General features: G+C 35.5%; 1 protein-coding gene across 5 annotated transcripts in view; it reads left to right on the forward strand.

The window, feature by feature from the left end:
• Positions 1 to 13,939, forward strand: part of HEATR5B (HEAT repeat containing 5B) — a 98,800-nt gene extending 84,861 nt beyond the window's left edge. For 3 of the 5 annotated variants that reach the window (XM_026018993.2, XM_026018994.2, XM_026018995.2), the window contains exons 33-36: positions 925 to 1,149; positions 7,472 to 7,623; positions 8,844 to 9,057; positions 13,049 to 13,939. In XM_026018993.2, coding sequence (XP_025874778.1) covers positions 925 to 1,149; positions 7,472 to 7,623; positions 8,844 to 9,057; positions 13,049 to 13,353 — 896 coding nt within the window. In that variant the 3' untranslated portion in view covers positions 13,354 to 13,939. Of the gene's footprint in view, positions 1 to 924; positions 1,150 to 6,239; positions 6,444 to 7,471; positions 7,624 to 8,843; positions 9,058 to 13,048 lie in introns of those variants that run through there. The other 2 variants (XM_072767296.1, XM_072767297.1) reach the window with 2 other exon arrangements.
• The last annotated feature ends 2,693 nt before the right edge of the window (positions 13,940 to 16,632 follow it).

Consider the following 16,632-nt stretch of genomic DNA (forward strand, 5'->3'; position numbering starts at 1 on the left):
AAGGAGATAGAACACCAGCTTGAGGCAAGACACTGAATGTTAGCAGACAGGCATAAGATGGGATGACTAAACAGCTTAGTTTCTGATCTGATTGCCACTCTGGAGTCTCTGACAAACCGAAAAACATCAGATGAGTGTGACCACCAACTCTAAGGAGTAACTAAGGAAATTATAGCTGTAAAGATGATAGTTGTGTGCAGATATCCAAAAAGTACTGGATGGAAATGCAGACTTTCCCTCTATCTGTCTATAAGAAAGAAACAATATCAGGAGATATAAAGGTAAATTTCATCCCAACACAAGCCTATATATAGATGTGAAAATAATGAATTCTCCACTGCTGGAGCTTTGCTGGCTGACTATGATAGCGGCCTAAGAAAGTGATGAGGAGCGTCTTCCATGAGGTGGGAGGTTGGATTCGATGACCTTAAAGTTCTTTCAGCTACAAGTTCCAGGATTATTTCATTTCTTTTTTGCTTACCCATATAGTCTTTTCATCGTTTTTCCTGGCTTGGTTAAGGCTGACTTCAGTATGCTGCAGATTGATTACATGTCTTAGAATTGCTACAAGATTCATCAAATTGCTCAGATAGTTATCATAGTGTATGGAAGTGCTTCCCTTCCATTTTTCTATCTTCTTTTCTTATTTTCATTTTGAAGGGCATGACATATTAAAGGGGAAATATTGGAAATAATAAGAACAAGGCTAGATGGAAAAAGGAAGAAAATATTGTCTTCTTTAACTTGCCACTTTGTCATCTTCTTTTCTAAACATTGGATTATAATAATAGTAATGCAGTAAATTTTGTATAACAACAAGGGAAAAAATAATATTAAGCCACAATCAATTCTAAAAAACAATTGAAATAACTGTAATGTGAGAACTGAGTAGTTATGAGGTAATCTGATTTGTTTTCAATTCAGGGTGTATGACAATCCTGCCCACAATTCTGTTTTTAATTGCAAGAATATTGAAAGACACAGCAGTAAAGTCTGCAGATAATCAGGTCCCTCCACCAGTCAGTGCAGCTCTTCAAGGGATTAAAAGCATCGTGACCCTCTCAATGGCCAAGACTGAGGACACTCAGAAACAGTGGACGGCTCTAATTCGCAGCACTCTCGCATGCATCCTGGAATATTCTCAACCAGGTAACCTAATCAGGGCTGAAAACCCATAATCTATTGGAATAGCTGTTTGTCAGGGCACCTGGATGGCCCAGTAGTTGAGCATCTGCCTTTGGCTCAGGTCGTGATCCTGGGGTCCTGGGAGTGAGTCCTGCATCAGGCTTACCACAGGGAGCCTCCTTCACCCTCTGCCTATGTCTCTGTCTCTCTGTGTCTCTCATGAATAAATAAATAAAATCTTAAAAAAGAAATATCTGTTTGTCAATAACTAATTGAATGAGCTTGTCAGAGAAGTGCAGTGTAACACTGAATCAACTCGGGTGTTTTAGTAACAGGTAGGAACATTATTAGTAACTCTTTCTGGATGTTGACTGTAAATGTCCTTGGCTTACAACTTAAATACATGGTGGAGGTTCTCCCTTACCCCCACAAAAAAAAAAAAAAAAAAAAGATTTTAGAAAATATACTCAGAATCCAATTGATATGTGTTAATATATTTGTTTGCTTCAGTTTTTTTTAATAAAAATAATAGGAGAGAAAATTGATGTATCTGTCACCACCCCAGATTATCTTCAAATGAAACTACAGTCTTGATTTTGAGGTTTCATTCCAGAAATATTTACATATGTAAATAAATATACTTTCTGTATTAGTAAATGTATGTCTATATTAATAAATTATATGCATGTATATATTAATAAATGCATATGTGAATTACATATAAAATGAGATAAATAACCATGAGTGATATATAGTATTTCTCTTGTGTTTTTACATAAGTAATGTCATAGTATATCATTCTACCTTTACTTTCTTATGCAGGAATAAGGGTTTTCTTTTTTTTTAGCTATTAGTATGTACATATAAAACTCTCATTTATTCCTTTTAACTTCTATATAGTTTTCATCACATGAAAACTATATGTTTTTTAATTATTATTCATTCCCCTGTCCATTGATATTTCTGCTATTTCTGATTTTTTCCCCATTATAAAAATTGCTACCGTGAACATCTTTATAAATCTTCATGCACTTATGCTATGAGATTTGCTAGAGAATACCCCAGAAGCGGAATTGATGGCACATTTTAATTTTATCAGACATGGCCAAATCATTCTCCAAAGTAGCCATATGAATTTACACACCCACCAGCAGTGTAGGATAATCTCTATTTCTACATGTCCTCACCAATACTTGGTATTTCAGACTTTTAAGTTTTGCTATCTGATGGGCAAAATGTACTGTTTTATTGTCTTAATTTGCATTTCTCATTTTCCTAGTGAGTTATAAGCATTTTTCATGCTTCTGTTTAATTTGGGAGGAAATGTTTATTCACATTTTTGTCCATTTTTCTTCTGTGTTTGACTTTTTTCTCTCATTTTATTTCTGTTGTAAAGAAAATGTCACAAGTACTGAAAAAGAATAAAGATTTACCATGTCACCTATCATCTATTAAAACATGTCCACACTAAGACTGTGGAAGCAAGCCCTTGAATCAAGAGATAGAGCAATGAAACACACAAATTGCTTTAAAACAGACATTTATCCACATGAGAATGTAAAAGCACATTCATTATTCTTCAAATGGTTTGTATCAGCTCTTTGAGATACCAGTTCCAATTACGCCCTCACCTTATATTATGACTCAAAATAAATGCCAAATAAATTAAAACAGTAATGTATAGTTAAAAAAAAAATACCCCAGGCCAGAAGAATTTCAAACAGAACCTAGAGATTAAATCACAGGGTGCCTGGGTAGCTCAGTTGGTTGAGCATACAGCTCTTGATTTGGCTCAGGTCATGATCAGGTCATGATTGTGAAATGGCTCCACATTCAGCATGGAGTCTGCTTGAGATTATTTTCTTTCCTTTCCTCTTTCCCCTGCCCTCATGCTTACATGTACTCTCTCTCTCTCTCTCTCTCTCTCTCAAATATATAAATAAATAAAATCATTAGAAGTTAAACTGTCACTGGGTAGTAGAATTTCAAGTTTTATTTCTTCCCTAGACCATTTATATATATATATATATATATATATATATATATATATATATATATATATATATATTTTTTTTTTTAGATTTTATTCATCCATTCATGAGAGACACATAGAGGCAGAGACACAGTCAGAGGGAGAAGCAGGCCCCCTGTAGGGAGCCTGATGTGGGACTCGATCTTGGGTCTCCAGGATCACGCCCTGGGCCAAAGGCAGGCGCTAAACCGCTGAGCCACCCAGGTGTCCCTATTTTTATATTGTTAAACAATGGCCATGTATTATTTTTATTATCTGAATTTTTTAATATTAATTATTTGAAAGAGAAAAATTAATTAGTTTTATTAATGCTACTGAAACTATTTTAGCTTTATCATGAGTTAATGTTTGGCTTTTAAAGCAGGTTTTTAATGAAAGAAATATTAAATGCCATATTTATATATATGTATATGTGTGTAAATAGATATGAATAACAAGATAAAGAAATAGTTAAGTGTTTAAGAATATAAATATTGTTTTAATTTTCATGGGGCAGTGTCATAGTCAATAATCATGTTTTTGGGGCACCTGGGTGGCTTAGTTAGGAGTCTGCCATCACGGTTTAGCGCCTGCCTTTGGCCCAGGGCGTGATCCTGGAGTCCTAGGATCGAGTCCCACATCGGGCTCCCTGCATGGAGCCTGCTTCTCTCTCTGCCTCTCTCTCTCTCTCTCTCTCTGCCTCATGAATGAATAAATAAATAAAATCTTAAAAAAAAAAAGAGTCTGCCATCAGCTCGGGTCATGATCTGAGGGTCTTGGGATTGAGCCAGGCATCAGGCTCCCTGTTCAGCGGGGACTCTGCTTCTCCCTCTCCCTCTGCAGCTCCCCCTGCTTGCTCTCTCTCTCTTTCTGTCAAATAAATTAATTAAATCTTTTTTAAAAACATCATGTGTTTTCCCAATTGTCAGCTATATGGGAAGGTTTTGATGTTTTATCAGTCTAGTTCATTAATATTAAGTTGATTTAAAGGTATGATAAGAAAATTAACTTGCCTAAGATATTCTGTCCAGAAATGAATTTTCAGGAGACAGTATGAAGTGGAGATCAGGCCAGAGGTATTATTTGTATAGTATTTGCAAATAAGGCAAGCAGAATCCTTTGCTTTACAAGGATAATTTTGTAATAGAGAATTTTTATTTAGGAAATCATATTTCTTAGTATAAAATCTGAGACTTCCACTTCGAAAAAATGTGCATGTGTGTGTACTCACATGAACAAACACATGCATGTATGTAAAATCTCCTTGGGTATAGCATATACTCTTAAGATTGCTGGCATTATTTTTTCATTTTTAAAAATTTCAATTATGAAATAGACTTCAAACTTTTTACAAAGTTATAAGAATGGTATAGTAAACTACAGTATACCCTTCTCCTAGATTCATCAACTGTTAACATTTTGCCACATTTTAATTTTATTACTCTGTAATCTGCATGTTATTGTTAATATCATTGTTAATTTTGCTGACCTGTTTGAGAATACACTGAAGTCATCATGACTCACTACTAAATGCTTCATGGATGTCCTATGAACAAGAATGTTCTCTTACATAACCACAGAAGAATTCTCAAATGTAGGCAATTTAACATCGATATAATGCTATTATTGTTCAGATACAAATTTTACCAATTGTCCTAATAATGACTATAGAAGCTTTTCTTTTTATATAGGATATAGTCCATGATCATGCACTGTACTTAGTTGTCCTAATGCTTTCATCTTCTTTTTTTTAATTTTTTATTTATTTGTGATAGTCACAGAGAGAGAGAGAGAGAGGCAGAGACACAGGCAGAGGGAGAAGCAGGCTCCATGCACCGGGAGCCCGACTTGGGATTCGATCCTGGGTCTCCAGGATTGCGCCCTGGGCCAAAAGCAGGCGCCAAACCGCTGAGCCACCCAGAGATCCCTGCTTTCATCTTCTTTAGTCTGAGGCAGTCATTCAACTTTTTTAAAAAATTTTTCATGATGCTAATGTTTTTTTAAAAATACAGACATCTATTTTATAGATTGGTTTTCAGTTTGGAATTGCATGATTTTTTTTTTTCTCATCATTAGATTCAGGTTTTGCTTTTTTGGAAGGAAGACTATATGAATATTTTTATGTCTTTCTCAGTGCATCTTGTAAGGAGGTATATAATATTGCTTCATCCCATTATTAGGAGTCTTAACTTTAATAACTTCATTAAGATGGTATCTGTCATATTTCTCCACTATAAAGTTGATATTTTTCCCTTTTACAATTAATAAGGAATTTGTGGAGACATAATTTGAAACTCTGTCAGTTATCTGTTCCCCATCAAGCTTTCACCCATTAGTTTTTGGGTTTTTTGGTTTTTTTGTTTTTTCTTAAGTAAACCCTACCTGCAGCATGGGGCTTGAACTCAGGACCCTGAGATCAAGAGTCGCATACTCCACCAACTGAGCCAGTTAGGTGCCCGCATACCCAGTGGTTTTAACATCTCTTGTACCTGCACAGTTATTACTGTGATGATGTCAAAATGATAATTTTCTAACTTCTGTATTTTCTTCCTTTTACATATATTAGCTAGCATTTCACTGAGCTTTTTCCTTGCCCTCATTTATTATTTTCTTATATGTTTATTGTTTATTACTATCAGATTTATGATCCTTTATTTAATTCAATGGACCCATTATTGTCATTTTGGCATATCCCCATTATTTCTTGAGCACATTTTTATTTTTCTGCAGCAAGAAATAGCAGGCTTACCTTGCATTTTTCCTATTCGTGTTCTGGAACCTATCACCGCTCCAAAACACCTTTCCTGATTTCTTTTAGTAGAAAACCATATTTAAATGGCAAATCTTGGGGACACCAGGGTGGCTCAGTGGTTGACATTTGCCTTGGGCTCAGGTCATGATCCTGGGGTCCTGGGATTAAGTCCCGTATTGGGCTCCCCACAGGGAGCCTGCTTCTCCCTCTGCATATGTCTCTGCCTCTCTCTTATGTCTCTCATGAATAAATAAAATCTCTAAAAAGTAAAAAAATAAATGGCAAATCTTAAAGTCACAATTTTGTTTTTTTATTTTTATTTTTAAAATGTTTTATTTATTTATTTGACAGAAAGAGAACACAATCAGGGGGACCAGTAGCCAGAGGCAGAGGGAGAAGCAGGCTCCCCACTGAGTAGGGAGCCCAACGTGGGGCTTGATCCCAGGACTCTGAGATCATGATCTGAGCCAAAGGCAGACACTTAATGGACTGAGCAACCCAGGTGCCCGTTAAAGTCACAATTTTAAAATAAAGTGTTAATTTTCCAACAAAAAATTGCTTACATTGTCACAAACTCTGAGTTAGAAATTGTTCTCATTTCACCTGCAATAATATTCCTACTATGGAGTTGGGTTTTTAAGAGGTATGACTTAGATGATTGTAGGTTTGCTAAATCCTTCAAATTTTGCATCTCTTTTTTTGTGTGTGTGTGTGTTAAATTAACAAACTTCTTTTCAACCATTGTTCTTAGCCCATTCTATTGTATGCCAGTACCCTAATTATTACATAATGTTAACATACCAAATATATATGTTCATACTCCTGATAAATTATTGATTGTATTGAGTATTTGCAGTTTCCAAATTAGTTCAAATTTATACAGAAAGAATGGTAGTAAGTTCAGCCATGAAATAAATCATGATAAAATAGTATAGATCTCTTAGATGTTTAAAAATAGTTTTCTTTAGAATAAATGTAAATATTTCCTGTATTTCTAATTACATACTATATTTCCATTAGGGTATCTATCCTCACATAAATGATTGTGATAGAAAGAAGTTCTCTAAAATTATGAGAATACTGTGTTCAAGAAATTGTGCCAGATATTTTAGATTATGGTTGTATAAAATTTATAGGTCTACTGTGGATTTTTAAATTACTTAGAATATTTTATAATCACTTAACGTTGTTGGAAGGAAAGTATGTGGAAATTTTTTTATAAATTTAAACTATAAAGAAGTTACATAGCTACATAAGTTTTAAGTAATTCTTTATTACTGTGTTATTGTTCCTACTCAAATTTGCTTTCCCTTGTTAAGATTTATGCTGGAATTTTTTTTTTAGTTAATATCGTACCATCCAAAAAAGGAAAAAAGAATTTAAATACAGGACTCTTAATAAAGTATCTCCGTTTCCTTAGTAGTAGATGAGTTCTATTCATAAAGTTGTTTATGGATTGTATTAGATTTAGGCAGTGTGTGGGTTAGGAGAGAGGGTTATTCAAGATTGGAGTTCCAAAACATGTTGGAAATAGCACATTGCTTTAATTTTTCACATATTTTAATATTATTCATATATTTCAGAAGATTCCATGCCTATGCCTGATGAAGTAAGCATGCTAACAGCAATTGCACTCTTCCTGTGGTCTGCTAGTAGTGAAATAATAGGAGTCCAGTCATTACAGAATGGCTGCATGAACAGATTTAAAAATGCATTAAATTCATGTGACCCATGGGTAAGTTACACTTAAACACAGTGGTAAAATTCCACTTTATCAGTAAAATTTTAGATTGATTCATTAAAATGGTGATACATCAAATGAAAACCTAAATATTTGTTATATAGCTTTTGAATAGAAAAGCTGCAAAGGTTACTCACTTTAAGCACTTGGAGACACATGTGTGTATGCATATTTATACATGCAAAATATTTTCCAATATCTGAAATGTTTGATTAACTCTGGCTTATATTGATAGAAATTTTACATGAGTCTATGATCATATTTTTCACTGTTTACTTAATGGCACCAAAAACATTAAAGAATCAATTTATATTATAAGTTTTATTATATTACATGTTTATTATATTACATTATATTACATGTATATTACATGTTTTGATGAAGTTTTTCTAGAAAATACATTTTTTTTTGGTTTCACAATGTCAGAGTCTAGAGATATTCTCAGTCCTGCTGCACATCAGAAAAAAATCAGTTTAGTAACATGATTCCTAGACTCTGCTACTGTCTTCCTGAATCATAAGTCTGTATTTTAAAAATACTGCCCAAGTATCTCTTATGCCCAGCAAGGTCTGGCAACTTCTCTTCTACCAAAGTGCTGAAACTGCTTTATTCTACTATTTGACCCATATGGTGATGGGTCTTCCTTTTATTGTTGTTGTTGTTGTTAGTATGAAGTCTTTTTAAGCTAAAGTGGAGCCAATGAGATTTTACTTTCTAGTCCTGGAAAACTTAAATTGGCATAAGCAGTCATTTCCAGGGAATTCAAATGAACTTGAGTTGTCTAGTGTATTTTTATAGCAGTGTTTGACATCATTTAGATACTAGCTTTCCTCACTAAATAGGTTAAAGTGAAAAGGACAATTGTCAAGTAAAGAAAAAATAAAAAACATATATTGGAATTCCTAGCTTCTTCCACACTATAGAAATATATGAATTATGTAAGCTTGGTAATTTGGCAGTTACCGCGTAAGGAATATTTATTTAATTAATTTTAATTAATTTTGGGGGTTTCATTATTCTAACTTAATTTAATTTTGGAAGTTTCATTATTCTAACTTCATTTCCATAAATAGAAAATGGCATTTATTCATCCCACATTTTTATTTTCATTCTGCAATATCACATCTTTTCAGCATATATTAAGTTGCAGTGTGATTATACAGCAAATAAGAACTATCACACATGTTAATTAATTAAATGATTTTCTTTTATAGGTTCAAGCCAAATGTTACCAGCTTCTCCTCTCAGTCTTTCAGCATTCCAATCGTGCCCTATCAACCCCCTATATCCATTCTTTAGCTCCAATAGTGGTTGAAAAGCTGAAAGCTGTTGAAAGAAATAGACCAGCCAGTAGCACAGAACTTTTAGCTGTTCAAGAAGGAATCAAAGTTCTGGAAACATTAGTTGCTCTTGGGGAAGAACAGAATAGTAAGTATTCTTAATAAAAACACAATAATCCAAAATGAAGAACTGTGTGTGTGTGTGTGTGTGTGTGTGTGTGTGTGTATACATGTATATATACTTCTTATTTGATATTGGACACAGGCCATTGCAATAAGTTTACTAAGGAGTGGTTACTATCTGAAAGATTAATATTTTTGCTCATACTACTAACAATGTATTGAGGTGATTCAAATTCACTTTTTTATGAGCAAGAGGTTAAAACAAATTACTGATGGCATTTCAACACATTGATTTTTTTCTTCTAGGAATGTACTATTTAAGAACTAGGAAAAATGTCGATATTTAATTGATTTATAAAAATAATTTATTATGGTGTCATAATACAAGTACACAAGCTTTATAACAAATAGGATTAGATTAATATTAATGCTAAACATCATTATTAAAATACCTCCAATTTTGAAATTTAAAAATTATTTTTATTTAATGAAAAGCTACCAGAGGGGCGCCTGGGTGGCTCAGTTAGTTAAGTGGCTGCCTTTGGCTCAGGTCATGATCCCAGGGTCCTGGAATCAAGCCTGCTCAGCCAGGGGCCTGCTTCTCCTCCCTGTCCCCTGCTCATGTTCTCTCTCCCTCACTTTCTCTCTCTGTCTCTCAAACAAACAAATAAAATCTTTAAATAAAAACAAGGAAAAGCTACCAGATACATCCATTTACTCAGACTTAGGCAGCTTAATTCCTACTCTTCTTTATTCCTTTGATTTCATCACAGTCTAAGATTTGTTTTTAGAAATATGACTTTTAATTGTTGCAGAAAGACTATGCTTTTTGAACTGTGATTGAACATTAAGCTGTTTCTAATTTTTCTTTTTTTTTTCTAATTTTTCAATATCGTAAATAACTGAGATGAGTATCCTTGTACAGATATCTTTGCACACATTTTTTATTATATCTATCAGATAAATTTCTTAACATGAAATTACTGGAGATTGAAGGAAGTGCATGTTTTTAAGGCTTTTAATATATGTTGCCAGATTACTCTTCAAATAACAGTTATATCCATTTTTTCTATCGGATTTTTTTTTGTTTTTCCCTTTAAAAAACTGACAGGAAATTGGAAGGTAGAGGCTTTGAAAAAGTTATTTTAAGAGCTTCACTATAAAATAATAACCCTTGGGATCCCTGGGTGGCTCAGCGGTTTAGCGCCTGCCTTGGGCCCAGGGTGTGATCCTGGAGACCCAGGATCGAGTCCCACGTCAGGCTCCCTGCATGGAGCCTGCTTCTCCCTCTGCCTGTGTCTCTGCCTCTGTGTGTGTGTGTGTGTGTCATGAATAAATAAATAAAATCTTAAAAAATAAAATAAGATTTTAAAATAAAATAATAACCTAGGGACTCCTAGGTGGCATCTGACTCTTGGTTTTGGCTCTGATGGTGGTCTGGGGTCTGGAGATTGGACCCTGAGTCGGGTTCTGCACTCTGCGCTTGGAATCTGCCTGTCCCTCTCCCTCCCCCTCTGCTCTTCCCCACAACACACACACACACACACACACACACACACACACACACGTGCCTGCATGCATTTGTGCTCTCTCCCTCAAATAAATAAAATCTTTTAAAAAATAATAATAATAATAATCCAGAACCATGAAAGTGGAAAAGGAGAAATGCAGAGGTAGTTATGAAAAAAACTGACCTGAGTTGATGAGTTATGAGTTATAGGGAGCAAAAGAGGAGAGCCAAAACAGAACTGTTCCCTGAAAGAAGTGTGGAAGGAGTATCAAAATTGGAAAAGTCAGGAAGAAAGACTCTTTGGGAGTTGATAAGTTTAGTTGAAATTAGATATCAGTAGAAGGGTTCCCTGGGTGGCTCTGCGGTTTAGCGCCTGCCTTCAGCCCAGGGCGTGATCCTGGGGTCCCAGGATTGAGTCCCACATCAGGCTCCCTGCATGGAGCCTGCTTCTCCCTCTGCCTGTGTCTCTGCCTCTCTCTCTCTCTCTCTCTCTCTCATGAATAAATAAATAAAATCTTAAAAAAAAAAAAGAAATTAGATATCAGTAGATTATTTGGATAGAAATAATGTGGCTGACATCATGGCCTGTGTTTGTGACCATCATGGCCAAAACCAAAGGTACATGGTGGCCATCTCATTATATCATATATGTTCATTCATTCATTCATTCATTCATTCATTTGATGTTATCTTCCTGGTAAATGCCATCATATCCCATTTATAGGACTCATTTCCCTTTGGTTTTTGCATGCATTCAGCCTTATATTTATCTTAATTTTTTTTAAATGCCAATTTTACTACAACTCTCAAAAGTCTTCCTACAAATACAATGCATCTGTTATCTCAATGAAGCAGTCTATTAAAAAATGAAGAAACCATGATAATGCTTATTGCTGATATATCTCACTAACACTTAAAACTATAATATATAGTTATATAAAATATAGTAATATAATTCCCAGAGGGTGAATTTTCTAGCTTTTAAATTTGTTTTGTCACTCATCTTTCTTCACAACAGTTGGCAAATGCTAATTTTTTGTTTTTAACTTTGCAGTATCCATTACATAAATAGGCAGTGAATGTTTTTATACTCAACATGACCAAGGTTATAAGCAAAGACATTGGAATTATATTTGAGTCTTAATTCTCATCATCTTTATTCAATCTACTACTCAGAACTTGTCTTACCTTCTTTTGAAACTTCTCTAGGATTCAAGAGAATCTTGCTTTCTATTCTTATATCTAATCATCTCATTACTAAATAGCTATAATAGTGTCCTAATCAATTTTAACCTCTCCTTTGTTTAAGTATTGTGAGTAGCAGGGCGCCTGGGTGGCTCACAGGGGCAAAGTGGGATTAGGGTTCTGGAAAGGCCTCATGATTATCATCATTGTCTTTCTTGAGGTCAGTGAGTGTTGTATTCCATGTTCTGGATCAGGTGCTTCCTGCTCCCCTACAGCCTTGGCTACTATCATTCTACAAAAATTAACAGAAATTAAAAGTGGAAAAAGCACGATTCTCAATGTTTATTATCAGATACATACGTATATATGATCACATTTTTTTCTTAAGAAAAATACCAGCTTTAATGAAACTTATGTTCCAGGATGGAGTTGTTAATATGGGAAGACAAAGAGACTAATAAGTGGGATTAACTCTCCAAATAAATCTCTCAGGGCTTTGAATTTATGTCAGCCAGACATGGGTTCTTGTTTTTTAACCCTAAATTCTACATATTTGATTCTTTTTGAGATATTTCCCCCTTACTTACTGTGGGTTTGAGGGGATAATAAAATGGGAAAAAGTTGTATTTCTATTTTAAAAAGAAGGAATACCTAGTTTTAGTTAAATAACAGTAAAGGGATGCTGCTCAGGTTCTGTTTCCTATTCTAACCTCCCTATTCTGAAATGCCCTTAAAAATGTCATGATCGTACTGAGTACATTTCACCAAATGGCCAGCATTTTTTTTGTTTGCCTTTTCTTAAAATTTAAATTCAGTTAATTAACATGTAATATATTATTAGTTTCAGAGGTAGAGGTCAGTGATTCTTTAGTCGTATATAACACTCAGTGCTCATTACATCACTTGCCCTCTTTAATGTCCATCATCGAGTTACCCTATGTCCCTTCCCCTCCAGCAATCCTCAGTTTGTTTCCTAGATTTGAGTCTCTTGTTTGTCTCTCTCTCTGATATCATCTTGTTTTATTTTTCCTCTCTTCCCCTGTGACCCTCTGTTTTCTTAAATTTTTTGTATTTTTTGTTTAATAAAACAAATTAATATAAATCTAAAACATAATCTTAACAAACCTGGTCTTCAGCCCTAACATAGCTTGCACTAAGTAAATATTTAATATGAGTTATTATTGAGGTCTAAAACAGATTCTATCTGCTTATGTTTTATTATGATTGAGACTATTGTGGTAATTGCCTAATTTTAAAATTAAAGTTTATTGTAATTGACAAATTCGTGATGATCTTCAGAATGTATCATTGTTATTTGCAGGAGTCCAGTTACTTGCCCTTTTAGTTCCCACTTTGATCTCTTACCTGCTGGATGAAAACTCTTTTGCCTCAGCAAGCACAGTTTCCAAGGATCTTCATGAGTTTGCGCTCCAGAATTTAATGCATATTGGACCTCTGTATCCACATGCTTTCAAGACAGTAATGGGAGCGGCTCCTGAATTGAAAGTACGTTTGGAAACTGCTGTTCGAGCAAGCCAAGCCAGCAAAGCTAAAGCAGCTACCAGGCAGCCAACCCCTACTGTACATTCTACACCAACCATTAAGCTAAAAACAAGTTTTTTTTAATTTGATATTCCATTCATTTTTGTTTATATTGTCAACTGACAATTTATTAGTGATAGCCACTGTACCATCCTGGGCTACAGGTTCTACTTTATTTGTATATGGGTATTGTATGCTCTAAGTAGGTTAAGTAAAATAATGCTTATGCCATTTTCTGATTTGGAAGGAGTGATTGTTTTTATCATGTGGTGTTTGTGCTTTCATTTTCCTCCTAATTCTTTTTTATTAATTTATTTTTTAAATACTGAGCCACAGTCTCTTAAATTTAAGTGCTAAAAGCAATTATAATCACATAGTTGGGTAGCCTATTGGTATTGTCCGGGGAAAAAATAGGTCAATATTCAGCATCTGTCAAGAAAAAATTTAATTGAGAAACAAGCAGAATTTAAATTTTGAAGAAACTAAAAGAATGGAAAATGTTTCATGGTGTATATAATATGAATAAAGGCACGTTTTCTTAGCATTTTTCAGAATGTCCTTACCTTTCTGATAGATCTTTTTAATTACTAAATTATGCTTGTGTGTATTTTAGTTGTTAACTGAATTAAAACTCTCATTTAAAGGTCTATTAAATTTTTCAAATGTGGAATGATGTTCTGCTTTTTTTTTTTTATGGCTAAAATTTGACCTTGGTTATGTTTTATAACCACAATACAGAGCATTGAGTCCTGACTATGATGGTTAGTTTCATTCGTTGAATATTTATTGAGTGCCTACTGTATATGAGGCATCAGGCTAAGTGCTGCAGGGCATACAAAAATGAATTCGTCATAATTATGATGATGCCAGTCTGTTGTGCAATGGGAATTTTACCACATCAAATAGATAATAGATGAGATAAGCATTTGACACAGTGTTGAGCAAATTTTAAACACCCAAGTTTTACCAGAGAGTGTTACATAGACTGTAGTATCAACAGAAAATCACCTTTCTGAATATTCCAGATGCATACCTCTTTATCATCTGCTGCCACCTACCCGCTTTCATGCCCTAACCAGCTGGCGGCTCCTGTCTTCCTGTCAGGCTGTCTTATTCAGACTTTTAGGCCTCAGATAGGTGCTTTCTTTCACCAGTTGTCTCACTTTCCTTTATATCTACAGGGTGTTTTTTTCATTTCATTAGGCTTTGCTTAGTTTATTCACACGGGAGTGCAACCTTCACTACAATCAATTATGAACATTTTCATTATTCCAAAAAGAAATCTCATAGGCCACCCCAATGGCTCAGTCAGTTGAACAACTGACTCTTGATTTTGACTCAGGTCATGATATCAGGGTCATGAGCCATGCCTTGGGCTCTGTACTGGTGGGCAAGGAGTCTGCTTAAGATTCTTTTCCCTTTCCTTCTCCCTCTCCCTTTGTCCACCCCCCACCCCCACCCCTGCCCCAGCTTACATGTACTTGTGTATGCTCTATCTCTGAAATAAATAAATCTTAAAAAAAAAAAAAAAAGAGGGATCCCTGGGTGGCGCAGCGGTTTGGCGCCTGCCTTTGGCCCAGGGTGCGATCCTGGAGGCCCAGGATCGAATCCCACGTCTGGCTCCCGGTGCATGGAGCCTGCTTCTCCCTCTGCCTGTGTCTCTGCCTCTCTCTCTCTCTCTCTCTCTCTCTCTCTCTCTCTCTGTGACTATCATAAATAAAAATTTAAAAAAATTTTTTAAAAAAAGAAACCTCACACCCTTTAGCGTAGCGATCACCCTACAACCTTTCCATTTATTGCCAGCCTTTCACTACCACAAATCTACGATCTATCTCCATCAGTTCTTGTTATGAACATCTCATATAACATCTCACAAAGAATATATGGTCTTTTGTGACTGGCTTCTTGATGTTTTTTTGCTTGTTTGGGTTTTTTTGTTGTTTTGTTTGTTTGTTTGCTTTAGCCTTCAAAAAACTTTATTGGGGGATAAGCCTCACTCAGAAAAAGCCAACCTCTAAAAAAAGGAGCTGTATGTATGTAAGCTGATTTGATGTATATTCATGACTTGAACATTCATGGCTCAAAATAAAGACCCTCAAACACAAATGAATCTAAAGCTATCATAATCCAAAATCATGTGATTCACATAGATGTGCTTAAATTAGCTCTTAAAATATGACCTATGTACTAAGACTGTCCTTTCCTCATGATTAACTGAAGCATGTGGCCATTAAAAGGGAGGGTGAGGGAGGGCGCCTAGGTGATTCATTTGGTTAAGCATCTGCCTTTGGCTCAGGTCATGCTTCTGGGGTCCTGGGATGGAGCTCTGCATCCCATTAGGCTCCCTGCTCAGCAGGGAGTCTGCTTTTCCCTCTCCCTCTGCCACTCTCACTGCTTATTGTCTCACTCTCTCTCTCAAAGAGTAAAATCTTTTAAAAGAAAATAAGAGGGAGGGGGAGGCAAATGTGATTTGGAACTTTCTGGCACAATACATCCAACTACTGTGGGTACACACAAAGACAGTACATAAGATGCAAAAGATAGTACATAAGATGCAAAGGGATAATGCCCACCAGAGTTTGCACCTAGACCCTGTGCAAGATGCAGCTCCACTAGAGTTTTGATCAGTTCACTTAGGGGAAAAGTGCCTAGCAACAACCCTCATGCCTCATTTACACCCATCTATGGCCCTCACTGACTCAATGGTGTTTTTTGTTTTTGTTTTTTGTTTTTTGTTTTTTTCCTTTTAAGAACATCTGAAGACATGGCAAATGGTTGGAACCACCATCAAGTAACAGCAATTTCAAAAGCTGAAAAAGCTCTAGACCATTTCCTGGTCCAGTCTTCTCCCCTATTGTTAGAGTTCTGCCACCAAAAGGGGGGAAAATGGTGTCAAGTTCTTCGTGACCAGGCCTTGGTAAAAGCCAATAAATAGAGCTTGTCGAAGGCAGAACCATTTTATGGGCAACCTCCTGTAGGTGCAAATTTGGTGGTTGAGAAAAGAAGGAGCAAGGCGTGTGTGCAAAAACCAGTTAAGAGTCCCTTTGTCAAGGGTTTGGTGACCCAACCCCAGATGCCAAGGATGGTGCCAGCAGACCAGGACCTGCCAAAACCCATTATTCAGACGGAAAAGGAAGTGAAGACACCAAAAACTGCAGTCAGTTCTGAAGTTTTCACAGTTGATATTTGTTCTTTGTCACAGTTAAGGACTTGAATAAGAATCATGAAACTTGAACATATTTTATTATTCAGGATTTAAAAAATGTTGTCGCATACTGAAAGACTACATTCAGTGTGGGTCGGGTCTCACAGCGTTTGCTAGAACTCGGTTGTGAAGCACACGCAGCACCAGCTGGAAACCAT

The sequence above is a fragment of the Vulpes vulpes genome, chromosome 8 (assembly GCF_048418805.1).
Source record: "Vulpes vulpes isolate BD-2025 chromosome 8, VulVul3, whole genome shotgun sequence".
NCBI classification, from domain to species: Eukaryota; Metazoa; Chordata; class Mammalia; order Carnivora; family Canidae; genus Vulpes; species Vulpes vulpes.